At 47.3% G+C, this 25,703-nt stretch overlaps 3 protein-coding genes across 6 annotated transcripts in view; 2 read left to right on the top strand and 1 right to left on the bottom strand.

The window, feature by feature from the left end:
• Window positions 1–256: 256 nt before the first annotated feature.
• Window positions 257–6,567, bottom strand: LOC127916838 (zinc finger protein ZIC 5-like). Of its 4 annotated transcripts, none has more exons than XR_008096261.1 (3): window positions 4,995–6,567; window positions 1,642–3,016; window positions 257–1,576 (listed from the first exon to the last, which is right to left on the bottom strand). XR_008096261.1 is itself a non-coding variant. In XM_052500101.1 (2 exons), exons 1-2 carry the CDS (start codon window positions 5,467–5,469, stop codon window positions 2,571–2,573), a joined length of 921 nt encoding a protein of 306 aa, XP_052356061.1. In that variant the 5' UTR covers window positions 5,470–6,567; the 3' UTR covers window positions 257–2,570. The 4 variants fall into 4 exon arrangements, 1 of the variants encoding a protein (XP_052356061.1); XR_008096262.1 differs by having other exon boundaries at window positions 257–1,510; XR_008096263.1 differs by having other exon boundaries at window positions 2,104–3,016.
• Window positions 6,568–6,641: 74 nt separating this feature from the next.
• LOC118381441 (zinc finger protein ZIC 2-like) lies at window positions 6,642–9,979 on the top strand. The gene is made up of 3 exons (XM_052500099.1): window positions 6,642–8,329; window positions 8,829–8,992; window positions 9,131–9,979. The coding sequence occupies exons 1-3, from the start codon at window positions 7,483–7,485 to the stop codon at window positions 9,311–9,313; spliced, it is 1,194 nt and encodes a 397-aa protein (XP_052356059.1). The 5' UTR covers window positions 6,642–7,482; the 3' UTR covers window positions 9,314–9,979.
• An 843-nt stretch (window positions 9,980–10,822) lies between these two features.
• Window positions 10,823–25,703, top strand: part of pcca (propionyl-CoA carboxylase subunit alpha) — a 73,841-nt gene continuing 58,960 nt past the window's right edge. Inside the window, exons 1-6 of the mRNA XM_052500097.1 lie at window positions 10,823–10,988; window positions 11,675–11,752; window positions 16,568–16,615; window positions 16,820–16,888; window positions 24,223–24,336; window positions 24,557–24,610. Coding sequence (XP_052356057.1) covers window positions 10,935–10,988; window positions 11,675–11,752; window positions 16,568–16,615; window positions 16,820–16,888; window positions 24,223–24,336; window positions 24,557–24,610 — 417 coding nt within the window. The 5' untranslated portion in view covers window positions 10,823–10,934. The remainder of the gene's footprint in view (window positions 10,989–11,674; window positions 11,753–16,567; window positions 16,616–16,819; window positions 16,889–24,222; window positions 24,337–24,556; window positions 24,611–25,703) is intronic.

Here is a 25,703-nt window from a genome sequence, read left to right as displayed (position 1 = left end):
TTTTCAACTTTCAAAGTGAATAGAAACAGAGAAAGGCCATTCACGGTGCTTCCCAGAACGAAAGAGGAGGCCCCTTTTATATAGTCAATATAATTCACTTGTCAATACTGCTTAATAACATTATTATTATTTATACACAGTTTCTATTCACTTTGACCACATAGAAAACATATTTGTCTGACTGAAATCAGCTGTAATTAGCATAGATAGAGGATGAATGTGTTGTGTGGTAATTAACAGCTCACCAATAGACGTATCAATGTGGGAATAGGGTTTAATGAGGCACTATGAAAGGCTGAGAAAATAGATTTAAGACACAATAATAAATGTTCAGAAAATATAATAAACCTCTTCGCTGTAAGTCAACACAGCAACGACCACCACACTGATCAGCACAGTCACATGTAAACAGAGTGACTCATCATGAGGTTCTGGCAACGTTTCTCACATTCAGAATTCAACGAAACCCCATCACGGTTCTACACCCAAGTCATTAGGTACATCATAACATGGCTTCTATAGGGCCCGAGCTGCTGTCATGGGAACGTTAACCATTTCTCACATTCAGAATTCAACGAAACCCCATCACGGTTCTACACCCAAGTCATTAAGTACATCATAACATGGCTTCTATAGGGCTGGAGCTGCTGTCATGGGAACGTTCACCATTTCTCACATTCAGAATTCAACGAAACCCCATCACGGTTCTACACCCAAGTCATTAAGTACATCATAACATGGCTTCTATAGGGCCCGAGCTGCTGTCATGGGAACGTTAACCATTTCTCACATTCAGAATTCAACGACACCCCATCACGGTTCTACACCCAAGTCATTAGGTACATCATAACATGGCTTCTATAGGGCTGGAGCTGCTGTCATGGGAACGTTCACCATTTCTTCCATTGGAAGTAGTCATTAGAGAGTCAATCTGACAGTTATTGAACAGAGCAAACCGTCTCAGAGGTACCTTTATGTTTACATTACTACACCGGACGCTCTGCTTCAGTCGCTTTACAACCAGACATGAGTCCATTACATTTGTCAAATACTTGAGCTGCGCTTGATTTAGTTTGCCTGGTACACAGGAACCAATGGACCAATCAGAAAAGTGCCAACTCCATAAATATGTAAATCAAGCGCAGCTCAAATATCTTTAAGAATCTAACTCGGATCAGGCCCCGTATTTACAAAGCAGTTTTGTCTGTTAAATCCTAGATCAGCGTTCCTACTCTGAGACGCTCTGTGAATACAGGCCCCCGGGTGTCAATCAGAGGGGTGTTGTCTTTAATCTCTTATGGCAATACATTTCATGGCTACGGCTTCTCATTAGATAACACACGGACATCAGGGCCTGTATTCATAAAGCGCCTCAGAGTGCTGATCCTGGATCAGGTCCTCCTTGTCTAATGCTATCTTTTTCAATATGATTTAAAAAAGGCTAAACTTATCCCAGATCAGCACTAGTATCTGGTCCTCTCTAGTATTCATTATTATCTAAAAGGCTAACCTGATCCCAGATCAGCACTAGGATCTGGTCCTCTCTCTAGTATTCATTATGATCTAAAAGGCTAAACTGATCCCAGATCAGCACTAGGATCTGGTCTCTCTCTAGTATTCATTATTATCTAAAAGGCTAACCTGATCCCAGATCAGCACTAGGATCTGGTCCTCTCTCTAGTATTCATTATGATCTAAAAGGCTAAACTGATCCCAGATCAGCACTAGGATCTGGTCCTCTCTCTAGTATTCATTATGATCTAAAAGGCTAAACTGATCCCAGATCAGCACTAGGATCTGGTCCTCTCTCTAGTATTCATTATGATCTAAAAGGCTAAACTGATCCCAGATCAGCACTAGGATCTGGTCCTCTCTCTAGTATTCATTATGATCTAAAAGGCTAAACTGATCCCAGATCAGCACTAGGATCTGGTCCTCTCTCTAGTATTCATTATGATCTAAAAGGCTAAACTGATCCCAGATCAGCACTAGGATCTGGTCCTCTCTCTAGTATTCATTATGATCTAAAAGGCTAAACTGATCCCAGATCAGCACTAGGATCTGGTCCTCTCTCTAGTATTCATTATGATCTAAAAGGCTAACCTGATCCCAGATCAGCACTCTTACATGGCGCTACATTATGAACACTGGCCCAGACATTCACACATACAGTAAGTCTTCATTCCATCTGTCCATCTCCATATTGACAGGGGAAGTGTGTTGTGCTCATCGCTCCCGAGTGGCGCAGCGGTCTAAGGCACTGCATCTCAGTGCATGGAGTTGTGTCACTACAGTCCCTGGTTCGAATCCAGGCTGTATCATATCCGCCCGTGATTGGGAGTCCCACATTTGGCCCAGTGTCGTCCGGGTTTGGGCCGGGGGTAGGCCGTCATTGTAAATAAGAATTCGTCCTTAACTGACTAGCCTAGTTAAATAAAAGGTTAAAATAATAATAATAATGTGTTTTAAATAATCACATGGCCACATTGATACGAGACGTACGTCATGTCCTTACAGCTTGTATTTAGGATCCATTGTAGTGGACACAGTCCTTAATGCAAAGCCTCCTGCTACGTGGGGTTATAATACTCCTCATCAGCACCGCACGGTTCTGACTTGATCTGGTCTGCTGTGAGTTGGAGGTAGTTCTGTCCCTGACCTGTGGTCCTGGTACACACGTACCACTCCTTCATGTTGGACACCGGCGGAGCCAGCGAGAGCCTGGAGGACGAGCAGTTAGTCCGCGAAGCTACGTAATCCCGGGAACTACGTTTCCCAAGAATCCCTGTGAACGACAGGTCTATGGGTTCGGAGGTAGGAGAGGACTTGAGTGCGTTGAGGTGGATCTTCATGTGTTTTCTGAGGGAGCTGGGGTGTGTGTAGGACTTGAAGCAGCCGTGGGACTTGCAGTCGTACGGTTTGGCGCTGGTGTGAACCTGCGAGTGCTTCTTACGGTCACTACTGTTGGCAAATTTCCGCAGGCAGCCGGGGAACTCACACTGAAATGGCTTCTCACCTAGAAAGAGAGGTGAAAGGTGTTATGGGGAGGAAATAGAATGATGACATCAGTCACAGGACTAAACATCTTCAACACAACATGCTGTGTGTACCGCGCTCCACCCTACTGTGTGTACCGCGCTCCACCCTACTGTGTGTACCGCGCTCCACCCTACTGTGTGTACCGCGCTCCACCCTACTGTGTGTACCGCGCTCCACCCTACTGTGTGTACCGCGCTCCACCCTACTGTGTGTACCGCGCTCCACCCTACTGTGTGTACCGCGCTCCACCCTACTGTGTGTACCGCGCTCCACCCTACTGTGTGTACCGCGCTCCACCCTGTGTGCGCTCCACCCTACTGTGTGTACCGCGCTCCACCCTACTGTGTGTACCGCGCTCCACCCTACTGTGTGTACCGCGCTCCACCCTACTGTGTGTACCGCGCTCCACCCTACTGTGTGTACCTGGGGTGCGCTCCACCCTACTGTGTGTACCGCGCTCCATCCTACTGTGTGTACCGCGCTCCACCCTACTGTGTGTACCGCGCTCCATCCTACTGTGTGTACCGCGCTCCACCCTACTGTGTGTACCGCGCTCCACCCTACTGTGTGTACCGCGCTCCACCCTACTGTGTGTACCGCGCTCCACCCTACTGTGTGTACCGCGCTCCATCCTACTGTGTGTACCGCGCTCCACCCTACTGTGTGTACCGCGCTCCACCCTACTGTGTGTACCGCGCTCCACCCTACTGTGTGTACCGCGCTCCACCCTACTGTGTGTACCGCGCTCCACCCTACTGTGTGTACTACCCTACGCGCTCCACCCTACTGTGTGTACCGCGCTCCACCCTACTGTGTGTACCGCGCTCCACCCTACTGTGTGTACTACCGCGCTCCACCCTACTGTGTGTACCGCGCTCCACCCTACTGTGTGTACCGCGCTCCACCCTACTGTGTGTACCGCGCTCCACCCTACTGTGTGTACCGCGCTCCATCCTACTGTGTGTACCGCGCTCCACCCTACTGTGTGTACCGCGCTCCACCCTACTGTGTGTACCGCGCTCCACCGCGCTCCACCCTACTGTGTGTACCGCGCTCCACCCTACTGTGTGTACCGCGCTCCACCCTACTGTGTGTACCGCGCTCCATCCTACTGTGTGTACCGCGCTCCACCCTACTGTGTGTACCGCGCTCCACCCTACTGTGTGTACCGCGCTCCACCCTACTGTGTGTACCGCGCTCCACCCTACTGTGTGTACCGCGCTCCACCCTACTGTGTGTACCGCGCTCCATCCTACTGTGTGTACCGCGCTCCACCCTACTGTGTGTACCGCGCTCCACCCTACTGTGTGTACCGCGCTCCATCCTACTGTGTGTACCGCGCTCCATCCTACTGTGTGTACCGCGCTCCATCCTACTGTGTGTACCGCGCTCCACCCTACTGTGTGTACCGCGCTCCACCCTACTGTGTGTACCGCGCTCCACCCTACTGTGTGTACCGCGCTCCACCCTACTGTGTGTACCGCGCTCCACCCTACTGTGTGTACCGCGCTCCATCCTACTGTGAGTACCGTGCTCCATCTGTCAGTCTCGAGTTGATGTCGCTGCATGAAATATGTCAAACAGTGTCACTTCACTGACTGAGAACAACGTCCCTTTTCTACAGCTGGTTTCCCTGGACCTTCCCTGTAAACAGGTCCTTCTTGTCAATGGCCAAACCCCACCACACAGTGTAGTCTCCTACTCCACCAACAGGCTACTTCCTGAATAGGACTGTGTGTGGAACATGTAAACATTATGACGTGCTCTGCCTGTCTGGCAAGCAGTGACTAACGTACTGTATATACATCTAGAATGTTGTCCCATTGTTTAGTTGTAGTATAGGCCCAATGACGCCATATAGAATAACATAACCTTTCACTATGGAATGAAGGAGACGAAAGGGTAGGTTCTTTGTTGTCATTCCCAGTGTCCTTTATGGAACATAATCTACATACCTGTGTGCGTGCGCGTGTGAATCTTGAGGTTTTCCGACCGAGCAAACACTTTCCCGCAGTCTGGGAAAGTGCAGGAGAACGGTTTCTCCCCAGTGTGTACCCTGATGTGGTTTATCAGTTTATATTTGGCTTTAAACGCCTTTCCTTCTCTCAGGCATTCTTCCCACATACAAACATGGCTCAGGGGCTCGAGCCCAGCGACGTGCTCGGTGCTTACGTGGTCCACCAGCTCGTGCATGGAGCTAAAAGTTTGGTCGCATATCCTTTGTTTTGAAGTTCGGTCACGGTGCTCGTGGTCCGTCCATTTGCAGACCAGCTCGGGCTTTATCGGCCTGTTGTTGTTGGTGGAGTATTCCGCATAGGCGCCCGTGGTGGAAGCGCGCGGTGAAGGAGAAGCGATGTATGAGATCATGGAATTGTTATTGCGGAGCAGAGAGTGGCCATTGTGGCGATGGCGACCACCCGGCCGCTGCATGGTAGTAGAGACGGGCCTCGGGCTGGCTGTCTTGCCTTTCTCTGTCCTTTATGCTTCCTGCAGCTGCAGATAGAAACCGCGCTGATTTGGGGAAACCACGTTAATCTTAACGCGGTCCGCCCAGGTTTTGGACTACCGAGGAGCATGAGGCATATTCTGTAAATTGGCCGTAAACCCGGTTAGAACCAGGTGGTCCGTCCCCACATAGTTGTAAGAAAAACTGGCAGATCTATGATCGTATCCCAATGGTGTAAAATGGCGTCCTCTCTTCATCACCTATTCCTTCAGCTCAGGCGGCACTGATTTGACAAACAGAAGAAAGCAATATGGCGGATGAAGGTGATTTATTTCCTCACTCCAGTCTTTTCAGATCAGTGAATTCGAAGGAAAGGAGATGAGAATATACTCTGAATTATTGAGATGCGCCCCCCAGTGGTAAAGACGAGGACGCTCGCCAAGTGAACATCTGTGGCATCTATAGGCCGGGCCCACATATGCATAATGTCAATGCCCTCTATAGCCTATCATGAGAAAACAGATTTACTTCAAATTTAATCCCTGTTGGTTGATGTTTTTTTTCCTCCCCCGATTAGCAAAAATAAACGTTGTTTTCTTTTGCCACGTTTGATTTTGTTATAAACTATATCCTTTCTATCTAAATAATTTGGTAGTTGTGGCCACAACCATATATTTACTAAATGTAAAACGTGGAATTGTAATAAATTAAACTTTTCCTTGGGCATTTGTCACATAATTGAATTGGCAATAGAATATCAAACATTTCGTTTGCAGAATATCCCCTTTTCATTGTATATATGGTTTGACACATTCAGTGGAGAGTAAGAAACGTGGGATGTTCCGAAATGAAACGTCTGGAAGATTCTGCTAATAATTTGGAATCGGATTTCAAACATTTGCAATTGTATTTTGGTCCTATAGCTGTTTTGTTGTATCTTCCTCTGCGCCTCTAACAGGACAGAGTTAATGTTTTATGTTTCCACAGAGACACTTCATTCTCTCAGACTGAAAGGTTGTTTTTTCCCTCCAACCCCAGAGCTGCAGGGCTGCCTTTGAACTCGACTCACTCCTGTGGTGTTTCCAGCGGGACAAAAGAGGTAGGGCCGTGCGTAACTGTAACCATGGAGCAACGGGGGGGGGGGCATTCTTCTCCTTGCTGTAAATCCATTTTATTCACTTTAAACATAAATCTCCTTGGGGGGGTTTATTTAGGCCTAATGAAATTGTATGGCTGAGGTGCATCAGTTAAAACAGATGTTAGCTTTGATCTGACATAACATAACAAAAGCTTGCAAAATCTATTATTAAACGCTTGTGTGTGTGTTGTGTGAGTGAAAATATATACTTTCCACACAACTTAATGTATTTTTTCCCTCCATCACTATTCAGCATTCAAGCAACGTAAAGGAAGTGACTGGTTTCACTTTCAGGATTTCACCTAACATTTGTAATTTTCCCGTTAAGACTTTCCAGAGTAATAAAACATGGGCGGAGCAAACATCGATTAGTCATGAGACGCTTGCCTGTAATTGGTGGAATGGCTGGGATCGGGATGAGCTGCAGTGGCCAATTAGAGTGCGTTTGGTGGACACCCGGTGTTCTGTAAAAAGGGGAGGTAAAGAAGTGCCCTTTGAAGACCCCGGGATAAGCATTTTCACGTTGTAGTGAACAGTCATACTTACAAACAGCATTCTGAACATTTACCACAAGACCTTTATTCATTCCCGGGTAAATTACATGGCACATTCCCGTTGAGACTTCTGCAAAACTATTCATTCACAGTTTGAGGAAGTTTTTTCTCCCTGGGGTGCTGAGGAATTATCTGGAATGTGTTTTGCGGCAAGATATTGAGTCCTCATTTGAGAAAGAAACATATTTTTATTTGGAGCTTTTGGACACTTCTTCAACCGCTCTACGCACGCGCACGCGCACGCCTACAGTTCACATATTTACTTTGCGCATCGTTCCATTCGTCGAGCCCAGGCTCGTGCTGTGATGCTGTTGGAGGGAGGTCACCAGCAATCAGGCTCAGGGGTCAGTGCGAGCGCGTTCCAAAGGCACCACTCCGCGCATTCACCAGTCGAGATGCAGGAGAGAGACCCCAGCTTTATGGAGTCGGTCCACATCGCCAGCCAGGGACTCGGGTATGGCCCATCCTACGCCAACTCCACACGGGACTTTATCCTGCGTAACCGGGGATTCGGAGACTCTTCCCCTGCCAGCGATCAGCACTCTCTCCTCAGGACTATGGCTGGGTCTCTCCATCACTCACACGTAGAGGGCCAGGGCCACGGGCATGGACACCTCCTCTTTCCCGGGATGCACGACCAGCACCACGGCTCTGCTAACGTGCTGGGACTACCAGGGGAGGTATTCGGGAGAGCGGACCAGTATCACCATGTTTCCGGTCCAAGGAGCGATCCTTACGGCCAATATGGGGCCATGGGTCACAACATGGGCATGTCAGCTCACCACCATCATCACCCAGCCGCGTTCTTCCGCTTCATGCGGCAGCAGTGCATCAAACAAGAGTTGATCTGCAAGTGGATAGACCCGGACCAGCCCGGCGGGGCGAGCCGGTGCTGTGGCAAGACCTACGGCACCATGCACGAGTTGGTTACGCACGTCTCCGTGGAGCACGTCGGTGGGCCCGAGCAGAGTAGCCACACCTGCTTCTGGGAAGAGTGCCCGCGCGAGAACAAATCGTTCAAGGCCAAATACAAGCTGGTGAATCATATTCGGGTGCACACTGGAGAGAAGCCTTTCGCGTGTCCGTTCCCCGCGTGCAGCAAGGTCTTTGCGCGCTCTGAGAACTTGAAGATACACAAGAGAACTCACACAGGTAATTTAAAACGAAATATAGCCTCATTATTGTTGTGTTGTGTTACTTTTTATATATATTTTTTACTTTAGTTTATTTGGTAAATATATTCTTACCTCTTCTTGAACTGCACTGTTGGTTATTAAGGGCTTGTAATTAAGCATTTCACGGTAAAGTCGACACTTGTTGTATGTGACAAAAAGTTTGATTTAATTTAGATTTGATGTCTGCAGGTTGAATATGTCATGGATATAAACGTCAGTTTCAGATATCTGATTTGAGTTTTGTATGAAGTGAGGTTCTTTAGAGAGTGTATAGGTAAGTGTCCCCAGGCTGGTGTCCCCAGGCCTGTGTCCTTCAAAAAGGATTCATAACTCTCCCATGGTTTTATTTGTTGATGTGTTTGGGTTTTATCGGCGGGGTCTATAACTAAATCGTATCAGATATTTGAAAACAACCGTGACTGTATTTAAACCAACAAGAACATTTAAACTAATCCCCTCATTCTGTTCCCCTCCAGGGGAGAAACCGTTCATGTGTGATTTCTTCGGCTGCGACAGACGCTTCGCCAACAGCAGTGACCGCAAGAAACACCTGCACGTTCACACGTCTGACAAGCCCTATCTGTGCAAGAAGTGTGTCAAGTCCTACACACACCCCAGCTCTCTGAGAAAACATATGAAGGTCCGTTTTCTCTCTTTGCCAAAATATACTTCTCCTGGTCAACTTTGTTCTGTGACAAAATTGTGGGGATTTTTGTGCCGAAATTGTGTTAATCTTTGAGGGAGTGTTTTTTGACAGATTTGTTTTTATTTATTTTAGGTGCATGATTCTTTGTCAGTAGCAGACACTTCTCCCGGAGCCAGCAGCGGGTATGAGTCCTCGACGCCCCCGAGTTTAGTGTCCCCTGCCTCGGAGACCCAGAGCACCATGTCCCCGGACTCTGTGGTCCTCGGTAGCGGACACAGCAACCTCTCGTCCAACTTCAGTGAGTGGTATGTCTGAGGACCACACTCAAGACTAACGGCAAAACGACGGCAAACAAATGAAGGAAAAACAGGCAACAAATGCAACGAGCATCTGACTGGCCTAAATGGACGCTTTACGCGCGATTGAAATATGAATCAAGAACGTTGCACTAAAACATTGGAAGCCAAAGAAGAAAATGTCTTATGTAAAAAACAAACGTTATTTTTCTTTCGATGGTTGTTTAATTATCAGTCTTTCGTTGTCATTTTGAGATCGGTTATTTTTATAGTTGATGGGGAGTTTGAGACTGAACATGAAATATTTAAAAGTATTTTAAATAAGTGCCAAAGTGAACCTTTGTTTAATTGTGCACATTTAAAAAAAAAATAGAAAACAAGTTTTTGTTGAAGTTGAACAGGTTGAATATGCGTTGTCCTCCATGAATGACCTCTTGAGATGCCCAGTTGAGACATAATTTATATAAAAAGAAAGTTGCTGTGTTGTTTTTCTGTAAGTCTATTATGTTAACAAACGTGTTAGTAAAATGAATCTGATGTTTAAAATGCCTGTGTCTTAATTCCTTTTTAAATTCGTGTCTCTCTGTAAATGTTTTGCATTAAAAGAAAGTTCAGTTTGAACGCTCCCTGCACCAACAGTATATGTACCCTACTGATATGTAAGATAATAAATTACATTTATGCATAAATTATCATGCGTCTATTGTTCAGAATCATCAATTCAATGATTGATTATTTATGTGGAGAAGGGATCACTTAATCCTTCATATGGCTGGACAACTTGGATTGATCGCCACCAAACTATTGTTTATGAGGTAATTGAAATGAGACCCCTTTAGTTGATTAATTTCGACAATTTTAAAAACAAAACAAAAAATATTGTACACGAGTGAAATCGGCGAGGATAACAGTCTGGAGCGGTGATCGAATACCCACGCTAACATACCGTGTACCTGACGCTCAGTTTACATCGCAAATAGTATTTTAACACCGCGCCAGTCATTTCTTACAGGTTGGAGTTTACACGGCCTGCTGTGTTCGGATTTGATTCCTGTCATTGCAGTGGATAATAACGAGAGACGATACAACAGGAAAGAACGGTTAAAGAGTTGGGGAAAGAAGTCGACAGGCTAACCTACATAAACCCAGATATAGACCTAATTCCATCATTTCAGTTTTTATAGATTTCTTCCCCATTTCCAGAGAATAATGAAGATACATTGATATTGTACATGACTGTATTATACTGTATGACACTACAATTACATTATGAAAATATAGGAATAATGGATATCTTCAAGGCTTATCTCTGTAAAAGTCCACAATTTCCAAATGTCACTCGAAATGCCTACTATGTTGATAATATTCAACATCATTGTTGTTCATATCATTTGAAAAGGTAGGAAAACAGACGAGAAGGTGAGAAAACAGATGGACAAAGAAGTTAAGACGAGGCATTGCATTATAAAAGTAGGTTACTGCATGGTCCATTCAATCTTAATACATTGAAACCTCTCAAGCTCTACCGACGTCCTTCTACGTACGTACGTACTTCTACGTCAGGTTAGTCGATTTGATTGGAAGACGGAGTACACTCCCCTGTCATACGTCATTACTACGCTCCCCTCACCCGGACAGACATGGCGGCGTACATGATCACTTCAACCCTGCGAAGAGTTTTGCTTGTTGCTAAGGTGAGCTGTCAGTTATTGTAAACTTAATCTTGAAGCTAGTTATTTGAAATTCATGAAGAGCTCTTGCAAAACTGAAACACCCGACAATCTATGCCTTTTAATGCAAGTTTCTAGCACCACACAATCGGACATCTGTTCCCTCGCCTGCCAAGCGAGCAAGTCTGTCTGTCACTCACACACCTTCTCTCAAGCCGTCTCTCTTATTTTGAAGTTTGTAAGATGTACGCATTCTCTACTCTATCTGACATTTAAATGTTTCATTTCGCGGTATAAATGTTTAAGTTATTCGTATTAGAATGTACAGCTTCGTCCGTTCCTCCTCTGTCAATGTCAAAGCGTCCAACCCGTTAGCATTTTGCTAATAAGTTGTTACACTATATAACACAATCCTGAACTGGTTGAACCTTCACCACATGACTAAATGTAACTGTCTTTGAATGAAAAACTGTCCTTGAATGTAACGTTGTGACCTGAACAGCAATCGTATATCGGGGTATGCCTTCGTTCCAGCTCAGCAATACTGGGCGCTGTTGGTGTAATAGAAACAACACAGCTGCCATCACGTTTAACCTTCACCTCTTTGTGATGTTCGGCATGTGTCCATTATAAAGAATAGCGAAGAGAGGTGTTTCTGATGTTTGCGTGTGGTACTATAACGTTCATGTTTCTGAAATGTTTCCCTGCAGCATGCCTCTTTCCAGTCCAGATGCTGTGTGGCGTCCAGTCGAGTCCAGTACTCCACTGTTTATGATTCCAATGAGAAGGTAACATATGATTCACAGGGTGCAGGGCTGTCACAAGGATGCAGGGAAGACTAGGACCAATGTTCCCTCAATTTCTTTTTTTTGGGGGAGATCACTGAGCACATTTCAGGTCTTGTGAGTTGAAAGTTGTGAGAATGCTGTGCAAAGTCCGGCGAGAGTTTACAGTGAACAGAGGCTGAACCCTTACAGTTTTAGACAGACAGGCTATTGGAGCATAATGTAGGCCTACCGACAAAACCAATGGAGCAAATCCCATAACATTTAAACATGTAAATAGCTTTTGATATATATCCTACAGGGGATTGAAAGACAGCTCATGGGCCAATAGAATTCCACTCCATTGTGCTCCAGCTCTGCCTACAACATCACAGACTCAGTCTTGCAAAGCTAGATTTGTTTTGGCTTGTTGCGTTGAAAAGGGGCTGATATAATGTTGATTCGATCACAGAAAAACCCCTTTTTCCTTCGGAAAGTATTGAGACCCCTTGACTTTTTCCACATTTTGTTACATTACAACCATATTCTAAATGGATTAACCCCCCTCCATCAATATACACACAATACCCCATAATGACAAAGCAAAAACAGTAGAATTTGTTTTTCTAATTTAAAAAATATATACAAAACTGAAATAACATTTACATACACTACTGGTCAAAAGTTTTACAACACTGCCTCATTCAAGGGTTTTTCTTTATTTTTACTATTTTCTACATAGTAGAATAATATTGAAGACATCAAAACTATGAAATAACACATATGGAATCATGTAGTAACCAAAAAAAGTGATAAACAAATCTAAATATATTTTACATTTGAGATTCTTCAAAGTAGCCACCCTTTGCCTTGATGACAGCTTTGTACAGTCTTGGCATTCTCTCAACCAGATTCACAAGGTAGTCACCTGGAATGCATTTCAATGAACAGGTTTGCCTTCTTAAAAGTTCATTTGTGGAATGTCTTTCCTTAATGCGTTTGAGCCAGTTAGTTGTGTTGTTATAAGGTATGGGTGGTATTGTCATTGAGGCAAAAAGTGGCTATTTGAAGAATCTCAGTCCATGCCACTGAAAAACATCCCCAAAGCATGATGCTGCCACCTCCATGCTTCACCGTAGGGATGGTGCCAGGTTTCCTCCAGAAGTGATGCTTGACATTCAGGCCAAAGACTTCAATCTTGGTTTCATCAGACCAGAGAATCTTGTTTCTCATGGTCTGAAAGTCTTTAGGTACCTTTTGACAAACTCCAAGCGAGCTGCCATGTGCCTTTTTACTGAGGAGTGGCTTCCGTCTGGCCACTCTACCATTAAGGCCTGATTGGTGGAGTGCTGCAAAGATGGTTGTCCTTCTAGAAGGTTCTCCCATCTCCACAGAGGATCTCTGGAGCTCTGTCAGAGTGACCATCGGGTTCTTGGTCACCTCCCCTGACCAAGGCCCTTCTCCCCTGATTGATCAGTTTGGCCTGGTGGCCAGATCTATGATGGAGGCTAAGAATGATGGAGGCCACGATGTTCTTGGGGACCTTAAATTGCTGCAGGAATGTTTTGATACCCTTCCACAGATCTGTGCCTCGACACAATGGTTTTTGCTCTGACATGCACTGTCAACTGTGGGACCTTATCTAGACAGGTGTGTGCCTTTCCAAATCATGTCTAACCAATTGAATTTACCCCAGGTGGACTCCAATCAAGTTGTAGAAACATCTCAAGGATGATCAATGATAACAGGATGCACCTGAGCTCAATTTCGAGTCTCATAACCAAGGATTTGAATACTACTAAGCTATTTTTTTTATTTTAAATTTTTATACATTTGCAAACATTTCAAAAAAACGTTTTTTGCTGTTTCATTATGGGGCAATGCGTGTAGATGCTGAGGATTTAAAAAATCTTATTTAATCCATTTTAGAATAAGTAACAAAATGTGGAAAAAGTCAAGGGGTCTGAATACTTTCCGAAGGCCCTGTAGTGCAAACTAATGGGGTGAACTCTGACGTTCAGTCTCTTGCGTCAGCGTCTGGAGGAGGTGCAGTATAGAGGGAACATTGGATAGGAGTAGTATGGCTCACTGGGTGCAGGGTTGTCACATGATGCAAGGAAGGATAGGAGTAGTATGGCTCACTGGGTGCAGGGTTGTCACATGATGCAAGGAAGGATAGGAGTAGTATGGCTCACTGGGTGCAGGGTTGTCACATGATGCCAGGAAGGATAGGAGTAGTATGGCTCACTTGGTGCAGGGTTGTCACATGATGCCAGGAAGGATAGGAGTAGTATGGCTCACTGGGTGCAGGGTTGTCACACGATGCCAGGAAGGATAGGAGTAGTATGGCTCACTAGGTGCAGGGTTGTCACATGATGCCAGGAAGGATAGGAGTAGTATGGCTCACTGGGTGCAGGGTTGTCACATGATGCCAGGAAGGAAAGGAGTAGTATGGCTCACTGGGTGCAGGGTTGTCACATGATGCCAGGAAGGATAGGAGTAGTATGGCTCACTGGGTGCAGGGTTGTCACATGATGCAAGGAAGGATAGGAGTAGTATGGCTCACTGGGTGCAGGGTTGTCACACGATGCAAGGAAGGATAGGAGTAGTATGGCTCACTGGGTGCAGGGTTGTCACATGATGCCAGGAAGGATAGGAGTAGTATGGCTCACTGGGTGCAGGGTTGTCACATGATGCAAGGAAGGATAGGAGTAGTATGGCTCACTGGGTGCAGGGTTGTCACATGATGCCAGGAAGGATAGGAGTAGTATGGCTCACTGGGTGCAGGGTTGTCACATGATGCCAGGAAGGATAGGAGTAGTATGGCTCACTGGGTGCAGGGTTGTCACATGATGCAAGGAAGGATAGGAGTAGGAAGGATATGCCAGGAAGGTAGTATGGCTCACTGGGTGCAGGGTTGTCACATGATGCCAGGAAGGATAGGAGTAGTATGGCTCACTGGGTGCAGGGTTGTCACATGATGCCAGGAAGGATAGGAGTAGTATGGCTCACTGGGTGCAGGGTTGTCACATGATGCCAGGAAGGATAGGAGTAGTATGGCTCACTGGGTGCAGGGTTGTCACATGATGCCAGGAAGGATAGGAGTAGTATGGCTCACTGGGTGCAGGGTTGTCACATGATGCCAGGAAGGATAGGAGTAGTATGGCTCACTGGGTGCAGGGTTGTCACATGATGCCAGGAAGGAGTAGTATGGCTCACTGGGTGCAGGGTTGTCACATGATGCCAGGAAGGATAGGAGTAGTATGGCTCACTTGGTGCAGGGTTGTCACACGATGCCAGGAAGGATAGGAGTAGTATGGCTCACTTGGTGCAGGGTTGTCACATGATGCCAGGAAGGAAGGATAGGAGTAGTATGGCTTACTGGGTGCAGGGTTGTCACATGATGCCAGGAAGGATAGGAGTAGTATGGCTCACTGGGTGCAGGGTTGTCACATGATGCCAGGAAGGATAGGAGTAGTATGGCTCACTGGGTGCAGGGTTGTCACATGATGCCAGGAAGGATAGGAGTAGTATGGCTCACTGGGTGCAGGGTTGTCACATGATGCCAGGAAGGATAGGAGTAGTATGGCTCACTTGGTGCAGGGTTGGCATGATGCCAGGAACTAGTATGGCTCACTGGGTGCAGGGTTGTCACATGATGCCAGGAAGGATAGGAGTAGTATGGCTCACTGGGTGCAGGGTTGGATGCCAGGAAGGATAGGAGTAGTATGGCTGACTCACAGGGTTGTCACATGATGCCAGGAAGGATAGGAGTAGTATGGCTCACTGGGTGCAGGGTTGTCACATGATGCCAGGAAGGATAGGAGTAGTATGGCTCACTGGGTGCAGGGTTGTCACATGATGCCAGGAAGGATAGGAGTAGTATGGCTGACTGGGTGCAGGGTTGTCACATGATGCCAGGAAGGATAGGAGTAGTATGGCTGACTGGGTGCAGGGTTGTCACATGATGCCAGGAAGGAAGGATGCCAGGAAGGATAGGAGTATGGCTCACTGGGTGCAGGGTTGTCACATGATGCCAGGAAGGATAGGTAGTATGGCTCACTGGCAGGGTTGTCATGACTGGGTGGCTCAGGGTTGTCACATGATGCCAGGAAGGATAGGAGTAGTATGGCTCACTGGGTGCAGGGTTGTCACATGATGCAAGGAAGGATAGGAGTAGTATGGCTCACTGGGTGCAGGGTTGTCACATGATGCCAGGAAGGATAGGAGTAGTATGGCTCACTGGGTGCAGGGTTGTCACATGATGCCAGGAAGGATAAGTTCTGTATTGAAATTAAATGCAGTACTTTGTGTTGACAGACCTCTGATTTAAAAACAGTACTTTGTCATGACTTGTGGAGGTTTGTCAACATTAACCTGAGTAACACAGAATGTATTTTATTTGTTGCTAGCCAGAGTATTATCTTTTCTCTCTAAATGTTACAAGGGGAAACCTTAATTTCCCTCCATCCCCAATATAAACAACATGTCACATCCTCCTATAGCTTTGTCCTTTCATCTTCAAACCGCCAACCTTGCCTCTGGCCATAGTGTTTAGCAGTAGGACAGGCAGGGGGTTGGTGTGTGTGTGTGTGTGTGTGTGTGTGTGTGTGTGTGTGTGTAAAGACGTTTCATTTAATAAGGTGTTCAGACCAGAGGAACGGAAAGACTGACAGAAACAGACGCTTTCACTTACTGTGTTTCTATGTGTTTACACACACACACACACACACACACACACACACACACACACACACACACACACACACACAGGAGCAAATGATTTGTTGTGTCAATGAGTTCCCAAACTAATCTCTTTCTTCCCTTTCACCCTACTAGACTTTTGATAAGATCCTCATTGCAAACAGAGGAGAGATCGCCTGCAGGGTAAGACTGTGTGTTAACTAAGCATCACCGGTTCTCAGGTTAAAAGACAGAGACAGGATGAAAGCCCTCCTAAGCTACACCGTGTCTCATCTCTCTACTGCGCCTATAGCAGGTCTATAGCACCTAGTAAACATCATAGACTATTATTATTATTGATGTGTTGAATAAAAGCTGATCACATGTCTTCTTCATTGCCTCTGGCAGGTGATGAAAACATGTAAGAAGATGGGTATCAAAACAGTGGCGGTGCACAGTGATGTCGACGCCAGCGCGGTAAGTCTGTCTGGTCTGTAGTCTGTCTGGTCTGTAGTCTGTCTGGTCTGTAGTCTGTCTGGTCTGTAGTCTGTCTGGTCTGTAGTCTGTCTGGTCTGTAGAGGTGGTGTCTGTCTGGTCTGTAGGGGTGGTGTCAGCGCGGTAAGTCTGTCTGGTCTGTAGGGGTGGTGTCTGTAAGTCTGTCTGGTCTGTAGTCTGTCTGGTCTGTAGTCTGTCTGTGTCTGTCTGGTCAGTAGTCTGTCTGGTCTGTAGTCTGTCTGGTCTGTAGTCTGTCTGGTCTGTAGGGGTGGTGTCAGCGCGGTAAGTCTGTCTGGTCTGTAGGGGTGGTGTCTGGTCTGTAAGTCTGTCTGGTCTGTAGTCTGTCTGGTCTGTAGGGGTGGTGTCAGCGCGGTAAGTCTGTCTGGTCTGTAGTCTGTCTGGTCTGTAGTCTGTCTGGTCTGTAGGGGTGGTGTCAGCGCGGTAAGTCTGTCTGGTCTGTAGGGGTCTGTCAGGTCGGTAAGTCTGTCTGGTCTGTAGTCTGTCTGGTCTGTAGTGTCTGTCTGGTCTGTAGGGGTGGTGTCAGCGCGGTAAGTCTGTCTGGTCTGTAGGGGTGGTGTCAGCGCGGTAAGTCTGTCTGGTCTGTAGTCTGTCTGGTCTGTAGTCTGTCTGGTCTGTAGTCTGTCTGGTCTGTAGAGGTGGTGTCAGCGCGGTAAGTCTGTCTGGTCTGTAGGGGTGGTGTCTGTCTGGTCTGTAGGGGTGGTGTCAGCGCGGTAAGTCTGTCTGGTCTGTAGGGGTGGTGTCTGTCTGGTCTGTAGAGGTGGTGTCTGTCTGGTCTGTAGAGGTGGTGTCTGTCTGGTCTGTAGAGGTGGTGTCTGTCTGGTCTGGAGAGGTGGTGTCTGTCTGGTCTGGAGAGGTGGTGTCTGTCTGGTCTGTAGTCTGTCTGGTCTGTAGAGGTGGTGTCTGTCTGGTCTGTAGTCTGTCTGGTCTGTAGAGGTGGTGTCTGTCTGGTCTGTCTGGTCTGGAGAGGTGGTGTCTGTCTGGTCTGGAGAGGTGGTGTCTGTCTGGTCTGGAGAGGTGGTGTCTGTCTGGTCTGGAGAGGTGGTGTCTGTCTGGTCTGTAGAGGTGGTGTCTGTCTGGTCTGTAGTCTGTCTGGTCTGTAGAGGTGGTGTCTGTCTGGTCTGTAGAGGTGGTGTCTGTCTGGTCTGTAGTCTGTCTGGTCTGTCGAGGTGGTGTCTGTCTGGTCTGTCGAGGTGGTGTCTGTCTGGTCTGTAGAGGTGGTGTCTGTCTGGTCTGTAGAGGTGGTGTCTGTCTGGTCTGTAGGGGTGGTGTCTGTCTGGTCTGTAGGGGTGGTTTCTGTCTGGTTTGTAGGGGTAAGTCTGTCTGGTCTGTAGAGGTGGTGTCTGTCTGGTCTGTAGGGGTGGTGTCTGTCTGGTCTGTAGTCTGTCTGGTCTGTAGGGGTAAGTCTGTCTGGTCTGTAGAGGTGGTGTCTAGGGGTGAGTCTGTCTGGTCTGTAGGGGTAAGTCTGTCTGGTCTGTAGAGGTGGTGTCAGCGCGGTAAGTCTGTCTGGTCTGTAGGGGTGGTGTCTGTCTGGTCTGTAGGGGTGGTGTCTGTCTGGTCTGTAGAGGTGGTGTCTGTCTGGTCTGTAGAGGTGGTGTCTATTTGTAAGTCTGTCTGGTCTGTAGAGGTGGTGTCAGCGCGGTAAGTCTGGTCTGTAGAGGTGGTGTCTGTCTGTAAGTCTGTCTGGTCTGTAGAGGTGGTGTCTGTCTGGTCTGTAGAGGTGGTGTCTGTCTGGTCTGTAGAGGTGGTGTCTGTCTGGTCTGTAGAGGTGGTGTCTGTCTGGTCTGTAGGGGTGGTGTCTGTCTGGTCTGTAGAGGTGGTGTCAGCGCGGTAAGTCTGTCTGGTCTGTAGTCTGTCTGGTCTGTAGTCTGTCTGGTCTGTAGTCTGTCTGGTCTGTAGAGGTGGTGTCTGTCTGGTCTGTAGAGGTGGTGTCTGTCTGGTCTGTAGGGGTGGTGTCTGTCTGGTCTGTAGGGGTGGTGTCTGTCTGGTCTGTAGGGGTGGTGTCTGTCTGGTCTGTAGGGGTGGTGTCTGCGCGGTCTGTAGTCTGTCTGGTCTGTAGAGGTGGTGTCTGTCTGGTCTGTAGAGGTGGTGTCAGCGCGGTAAGTCTGTCTGGTCTGTAGGGGTGGTGTCTGTCTGGTCTGTAGAGGTGGTGTAGGGGTGGTGTCTGTCTGGTCTGTAGAGGTAGTGTCTGTCTGGTCTGTAGGGGTGGTATTGTGGTGGTGTGTAATATTGACCCCATACAGCCAGAGGTATTGTGTTATATTCACCCCATACAGCCAGAGGTATTGTGTTATATTCACCCCATACAGCCCAAAGGTATTGTGTTATATTCACCCCATACAGCCCAAAGGTATTGTGTTATATTCGCCCCATACAGCCCAAAGGTATTGTGTTATATTCGCCCCATACAGCCAGATGTATTGTGTAATATTGACCCCATACAGCCAGAGGTATTGTTATATTGACCCCATACAGCCAGATGTATTGTGTAATATTGACCCCATACAGCCAGAGGTATTGTTATATTGACCCCATACAGCCAGATGTATTGTGTAATATTGGCCCCATACAGCCAGAGGTATTGTGTTATATTGACCCCATACAGCCAGAGGTATTGTGTTATATTGACCCCATACAGCCAGAGGTATTGTGTTATATTGACCCCATACAGCCAGAGGTATTGTGTTATATTGACCCCATACAGCCAGAGGTATTGTGTTATATTGACCCCATACAGCCAGAGGTATTGTGTTATATTGACCCCATACAGCCAGAGGTATTGTGTTATATTGACCCCATACAGCCCAGTGGTATTGTGTTATATTGACCCCATACAGCCAGAGGTATTGTGTTATATTCACCCCATACAGCCAGAGGTATTGTGTTATATTGACCCCATACAGCCCAGTGGTATTGTGTTATATTGACCCCATACAGCCCAGTGGTATTGTGTTATATTGACCCCATACAGCCCAGTGGTATTGTGTTATATTGACCCCATACAGCCAGAGGTATTGTGTTATATTGACCCCATACAGCCCAGAGGTATTGTGTTATATTGACCCCATACAGCCCAGAGGTATTGTGTTATAATGACCCCATACAGCCAGAGGTATTGTGTTATAATGACCCCATACAGCCAGAGGTATTGTGTTATAATGACCCCATACAGCCCAGAGGTATTGTGTTATAATGACCCCATACAGCCCAGTGGTATTGTGTTATAATGACCCCATACAGCCCAGAGGTATTGTGTTATAATGACCCCATACAGCCCAGAGGTATTGTGTTATAATGACCCCATACAGCCAGAGGTATTGTGTTATAATGACCCCATACAGCCAGAGGTATTGTGTTATAATGACCCCATACAGCCAGAGGTATTGTGTTATAATGACCCCATACAGCCAGAGGTATTGTGTTATAATGACCCCATACAGCCCAGAGGTATTGTGTTATAATGACCCCATACAGCCCAGAGGTATTGTGTTATATTGACCCCATACAGCCCAGTGGTATTGTGTTATATTGACCCCATACAGCCAGAGGTATTGTGTTATAATGACCCCATACAGCCCAGTGGTATTGTGTTATAATAACTGCTAGATGAGAAGGTTAGTTGTATTTACAGGCTGGTTTAATGACATAGTGGGCCTTTAACTGGGTGTGAAATGGACTTTCCAGCACTGAGCTCCTCTATTGGTCAGACGGGTGGGTAGACGCGGTTGTTTATTGGGCTCCTCTAGTTGCCAAGGTGACTAACATTCCAAAACGTTACCGTTGACCAGGACACAGGGGGTAGATGGGGGACTGTTGAGTACCCACCAAAACGGTAACGTTGACCAGGACACAGGGGGTAGTTGGGGGACTGTTGAGTATCCACCAAAATGTGCTCCGGAGGCTCTCCGGGTTGATGTTAATATTGTTGTATGTCAATGGACCAGATGTAATGGACCAAGTACGGCCCGTAAGATGGCCCAGGTAATAGTGAGGTCCCATTGACCTGTGGATGTGTTGGACAGGTTTTGAAGTGGTGTTTAGCTGTGGAGCAGAGACATGATGCCTCCCTTAGCACTTCTTTGTTAAGAGACGCAGGGAACCAACTGGCCTGTAACCCCCTTCACACCTACACACACACCTACACACACACACACAAACACCTACACACCTACCTACACACCTACCTACACACACACACACCTACACACACACACACACCTACACACACCTACACACACCTACACACACCTACACACACCTACACACACACACACACACACACACACACACACACACACACTCCTTCTGTCACCTTGTTGATCCAGATGTTGATGTTAATCCCGTGGAATGTGTCCTGGTGGTGACGGTGTCTGTCACTCAATCTGCTGAGGGTCTGGCTCCGTGGGGGGACGGGGGCTGGTGATGTGAGATTTAGAAGATGATATGGCTGCCTGGCCTTGATGTTGTTTTCTCACCCAATGAATCATTTCTTTCTGGTTTTACAACCTGTTTAATTGAACAGAAAATGTCTGTCTGATGAAGGGACCACAGTTGATGCTTTGGCTAGTTTGTCCTCTTGAATATTTAGTTATTTAAAATGATGCTACAGAGATTTTGTATCATTTCAGCCAGTAGTTGAAAGTAGCGCTCGAGCCAAAACGTCATCCATTTTGTGTGATACGTTGGGTCCTGCAAAAAAACAAAGTGCTTAAGATCCCGTTCTGTCTGTGGTGCCTCCGGTGTATGTGGTGTCTGTGGTGTCTGTGGTGCCTCTGGTGTCTGTGGTGTCTGTGGTGCCTCCGGTGTCTGTGGTGCCTCCGGTGTCTGTGGTGCCTCCGGTGTCTGTGGTGCCTGTGGTGCCTCGGTGGTGTCTGTGGTGTAGTGTCTGTGTCTGCTGGTGTCTGTGTCTGCGGTGTCTGTGGGCCTCTGTGCCTCTGGTGTAGTGTCTGCGGTAGTGTCTGTGTGCCTGCGGTGCCTGTGCTGTAGTGCCTGCGGTAGTGGCTGTGTCGGTGTCTGTAGTGGCTGTGTCTGCGGTAGTGGGTCTGTGTCTGCGGTAGTGGCTGTGTCTGCGGTAGTGGCTAGTGTCTGCGGTAGTGTCTGCGGTAGTGCCTGTGTCTGCTAGTGCCTGCCTGCGGTAGTGTAGTGCGGTAGTGTCTGCGGTAGTGTCTGCGGTAGTGTCTGCGGTAGTGCCTAGTGTCTGCGGTAGTGCCTGTGTCTGCGGTAGTGTCTGTAGTGCCTCTGCGGTAGTGCCTGTAGTGGCTGTGCGGTAGTGTCTGTGTCTGCGGTAGTGTCTGCGGTAGTGTCTGTGTCTGCGGTAGTGTCTGCGGTAGTGTCTGCGGTAGTGTCTGCGGTAGTGTCTGCGGTAGTGTCTGCGGTAGTGTCTGCGGTAGTGTCTGCGGTAGTGTCTGTGTCTGCGGTAGTGCCTGTCTGCGGTAGTGCCTGTGTCTGCGGTAGTGCCTGTGTCTGCGGTAGTGCCTGTGTCTGCGGTAGTGCCTGTGTCTGCGGTAGTGCCTGTGTCTGTAGTGCCTGTGTCTGCGGTAGTGCCTGTGTCTGCGGTAGTGCCTGTGTCTGCGGTAGTGCCTGTGTCTGCGGTAGTGCCTGTGTCTGCGGTAGTGCCTGGTAGTGTCTGTGTCTGCGGTAGTGTCTGTGGTAGTGCCTGTGTCTGCGGTAGTGCCTGTGTCTGCGGTAGTGCCTGTGTCTGCGGTAGTGCCTGTGTCTGCGGTAGTGTGGTAGTGCCTGTGTCTGCGGTAGTGTCTGTGTCTGCGGTAGTGTCTGTCTGCGGTAGTGTCTGTGTCTGCGGTAGTGTCTGCGGTAGTGCCTGTGTCTGCGGTAGTGCCTGTGTCTGCGGTAGTGCCTGTGTCTGCGGTAGTGTCTGTGTCTGCGGTAGTGGCTGTGTCTGCGGTAGTGTCCTGTCTGTCTGCTGTGGTAGTGTAGTGTCTGCGGTAGTGTCTGTGTCTGCGGTAGTGCCTGCGTCTGCGGTAGTGTCTGCGTCTGCGGTAGTGCCTGCGTCTGCGGTAGTGTCTGCGGTAGTGCCTGCGTCTGCGGTAGTGCCTGCGTCTGCGGTAGTGCCTGCGTCTGCGGTAGTGCCTGCGTCTGCGGTAGTGCCTGCGTCTGCGGTAGTGCCTGCGTCTGCGGTAGTGCCTGCGTCTGCGGTAGTGCCTGCGTCTGCGGTAGTGTCTGCGTCTGCGGTAGTGCCTGCGTCTGCGGTAGTGTCTGCGTCTGCGGTAGTGCTGCGTCTGCGGTAGTGTGTCTGCTAGTGTCTGCGGTAGTGTCTGCGTCTGCGGTAGTGCCTGTCTGCGGTAGTGGCTGTGTCTGCGGTAGTGGTTGTGTCTGCGGTAGTGCCTGCGTCTGCGGTAGTGCCTGTGTCTGCGGTAGTGCCTGTGTCTGCGGTAGTGCCTGTGTCTGCGGTAGTGGCTGTGTCTGCGGTAGTGCCTGTGTCTGCGGTAGTGCCTGTGTCTGCGGTAGTGCCTGTGTCTGCGGTAGTGCCTGTGGCGATCGATTAGCTGCTATCTGAGCAGCTAACCGATCGCTGCAGCTGTACATCGTCTATCGGTAAATAGCCCTCCCAATTTTACCTACCTCATCCCCATACTGTTTTTATTTATTTACTTTTCTGCTCTTTTGCACACCAATATCTCTACCTGTACATGACCATCTGATCATTTATCACTCCAGTGTTAATCTGCAATATTGTAATTATTCGCCTACCTCCTCATGCCTTTTGCACACAATGTATATAGACTGTTTTTTTCTACTGTGTTATTGACTTGTTTATTGTTTACTCCATGTGTAACTCTGTGTTGTCTGTTCACACTGCTTTGCTTTATCTTGGCCAGGTTCTCAACTAGCCTACCTGGTTAAATAAAGGTGTTCTCAACTAACCTGGTTAAATAAAGGTGTTCTCAAGCCTACCTGGTTAAATAAAGGTGTTCTCAACTAGCCTACCTGGTTAAATAAAGGTGTTCTCAACTAGCCTACCTGGTTAAATAAAGGTGTTCTCAACTAGCCTACCTGGTTAAATAAAGGTGTTCTCAACTAGCCTACCTGGTTAAATAAAGGTGTTCTCAACTAGCCTACCTGGTTAAATAAAGGTGTTCTCAACTAGCCTACCTGGTTAAATAAAGGTGTTCTCAACGAGCCTACCTGGTTAAATAAAGGTGTTCTCAACTAGCCTACCTGGTTAAATAAAGGTGAAATAAAAAAGTGTCTGTCTGCGGTAGTGGCTGTGTACCATATGATTGTGGCTTGACGCTTTGGCCACATTTGAATAAATACTTGTTTTCTCTGTGCCGCCTCAGGTCCATGTGAAGATGGCTGACGAGGCAGTGTGTGTAGGCCCCGCCCCCACCAACAAGAGCTACCTCAACATGGACGCCATCATGGACGCTATCAGGAAGACTGGATCCCAGGCCGTGAGATTTACCACACACACACACACACACACACACATCAACTTTCAAACACACACACCAACATTTGAACACACACACACATCAACTTTCAAACACACACACACACACATCAATTTTCAAACACACACACCAACATTTGAACACACACACACCAACATTTGAACACACACGGTTATGTTTGCTGATGTGTTTTGAGACCTTTTCTCTTCTGTCTCTGAAGGTGCATCCAGGCTACGGCTTTCTGTCTGAAAATAAAGAGTTTGCTAAGAGACTGGTGAGTTGTGCTGGGATTTACAACTGTTGGGAACACACACACACACACACACACACACACACACACACACACACACCTCTCTGTATATGCCCCTCTGTTTCCCTTATCAACAGGCTTCAGAACCCCCCTGAAGTTAATTTTATTAAGGGTGTGATTCTCCGGGTGAAAACCTGATATGAAAACTTAACACACAGACGCCAAAAGACTCACTTCATGATAAGAAAATGTAACATCTTTCAAAATTATTTTAAGTCATTTACTTAAAGGAAAATGTTTTCTCAGTTATACCTCCACATTACATGGCCCCAATGTCCTGCAGACAGACACAAGACTTGACAACTTAAATAAAAGGTTAAATAAAAAAATAACAAAATACAAGACCCCTCTGACGTTTAGCCGATGACACACATCAAACCATGCCGTTATGCAAGGCTGTGTTGGTACGGCAAATCTATAACTCACCTAGTTCCACAGGTAAATAACTACATGCATATTTACCTCATGGTGAACTAAGTCCCTCTCCCACCATCATTCAATGTCCTAAAACAACCCTGACATCTCTCCCTCCCATTGAATAAATTCAGTTATACAACTTACTAGGGATTCCCCTTTTCCCTCTCTGTTGTGGTGTATCATGCAAGGCACCTGAAGGTGGGCCGTAGTACATTGAAGCTAATCCCACAGGTAAATGCCAAATTTTCCTTCATTAGAACTAAAAGATGTCGTACCCACTCACAATTATTTTAATTTAAAAAAATGTTTTTAACCTTTTTATTTAACTAGGCAAGTCAGTTAAGAACTAATTCTTATTTTCAATGACGGCCAAGGAACAGTGGGTTAACTGCCTGTTCAAGGGGCAAAACGACAGATTTGTACCTTGTCAGCTCGGGGATTTGAACTTGCAACCTTTCGGTTACTAGTCCAATGCTCTAACCACTAGGCTACCCTGCCGCCGATCCCATGATTTGGACACAATGCCCAGTGTCCTATTGTGTTGCCCTGGAGCAAGGCTCTTGCTCGCTATGTGAGTGGGCCGTCCGCTGCCTTATGGGAGTCTGCTGTGGAAATGGAGATGTCATTACATTAGCAACTC

This window comes from Oncorhynchus keta, chromosome 37 (assembly GCF_023373465.1).
Source record: "Oncorhynchus keta strain PuntledgeMale-10-30-2019 chromosome 37, Oket_V2, whole genome shotgun sequence".
In the NCBI taxonomy this organism is placed as follows: Eukaryota; Metazoa; Chordata; class Actinopteri; order Salmoniformes; family Salmonidae; genus Oncorhynchus; species Oncorhynchus keta.
This window is presented reverse-complemented; position numbering and strand designations above follow the sequence as displayed.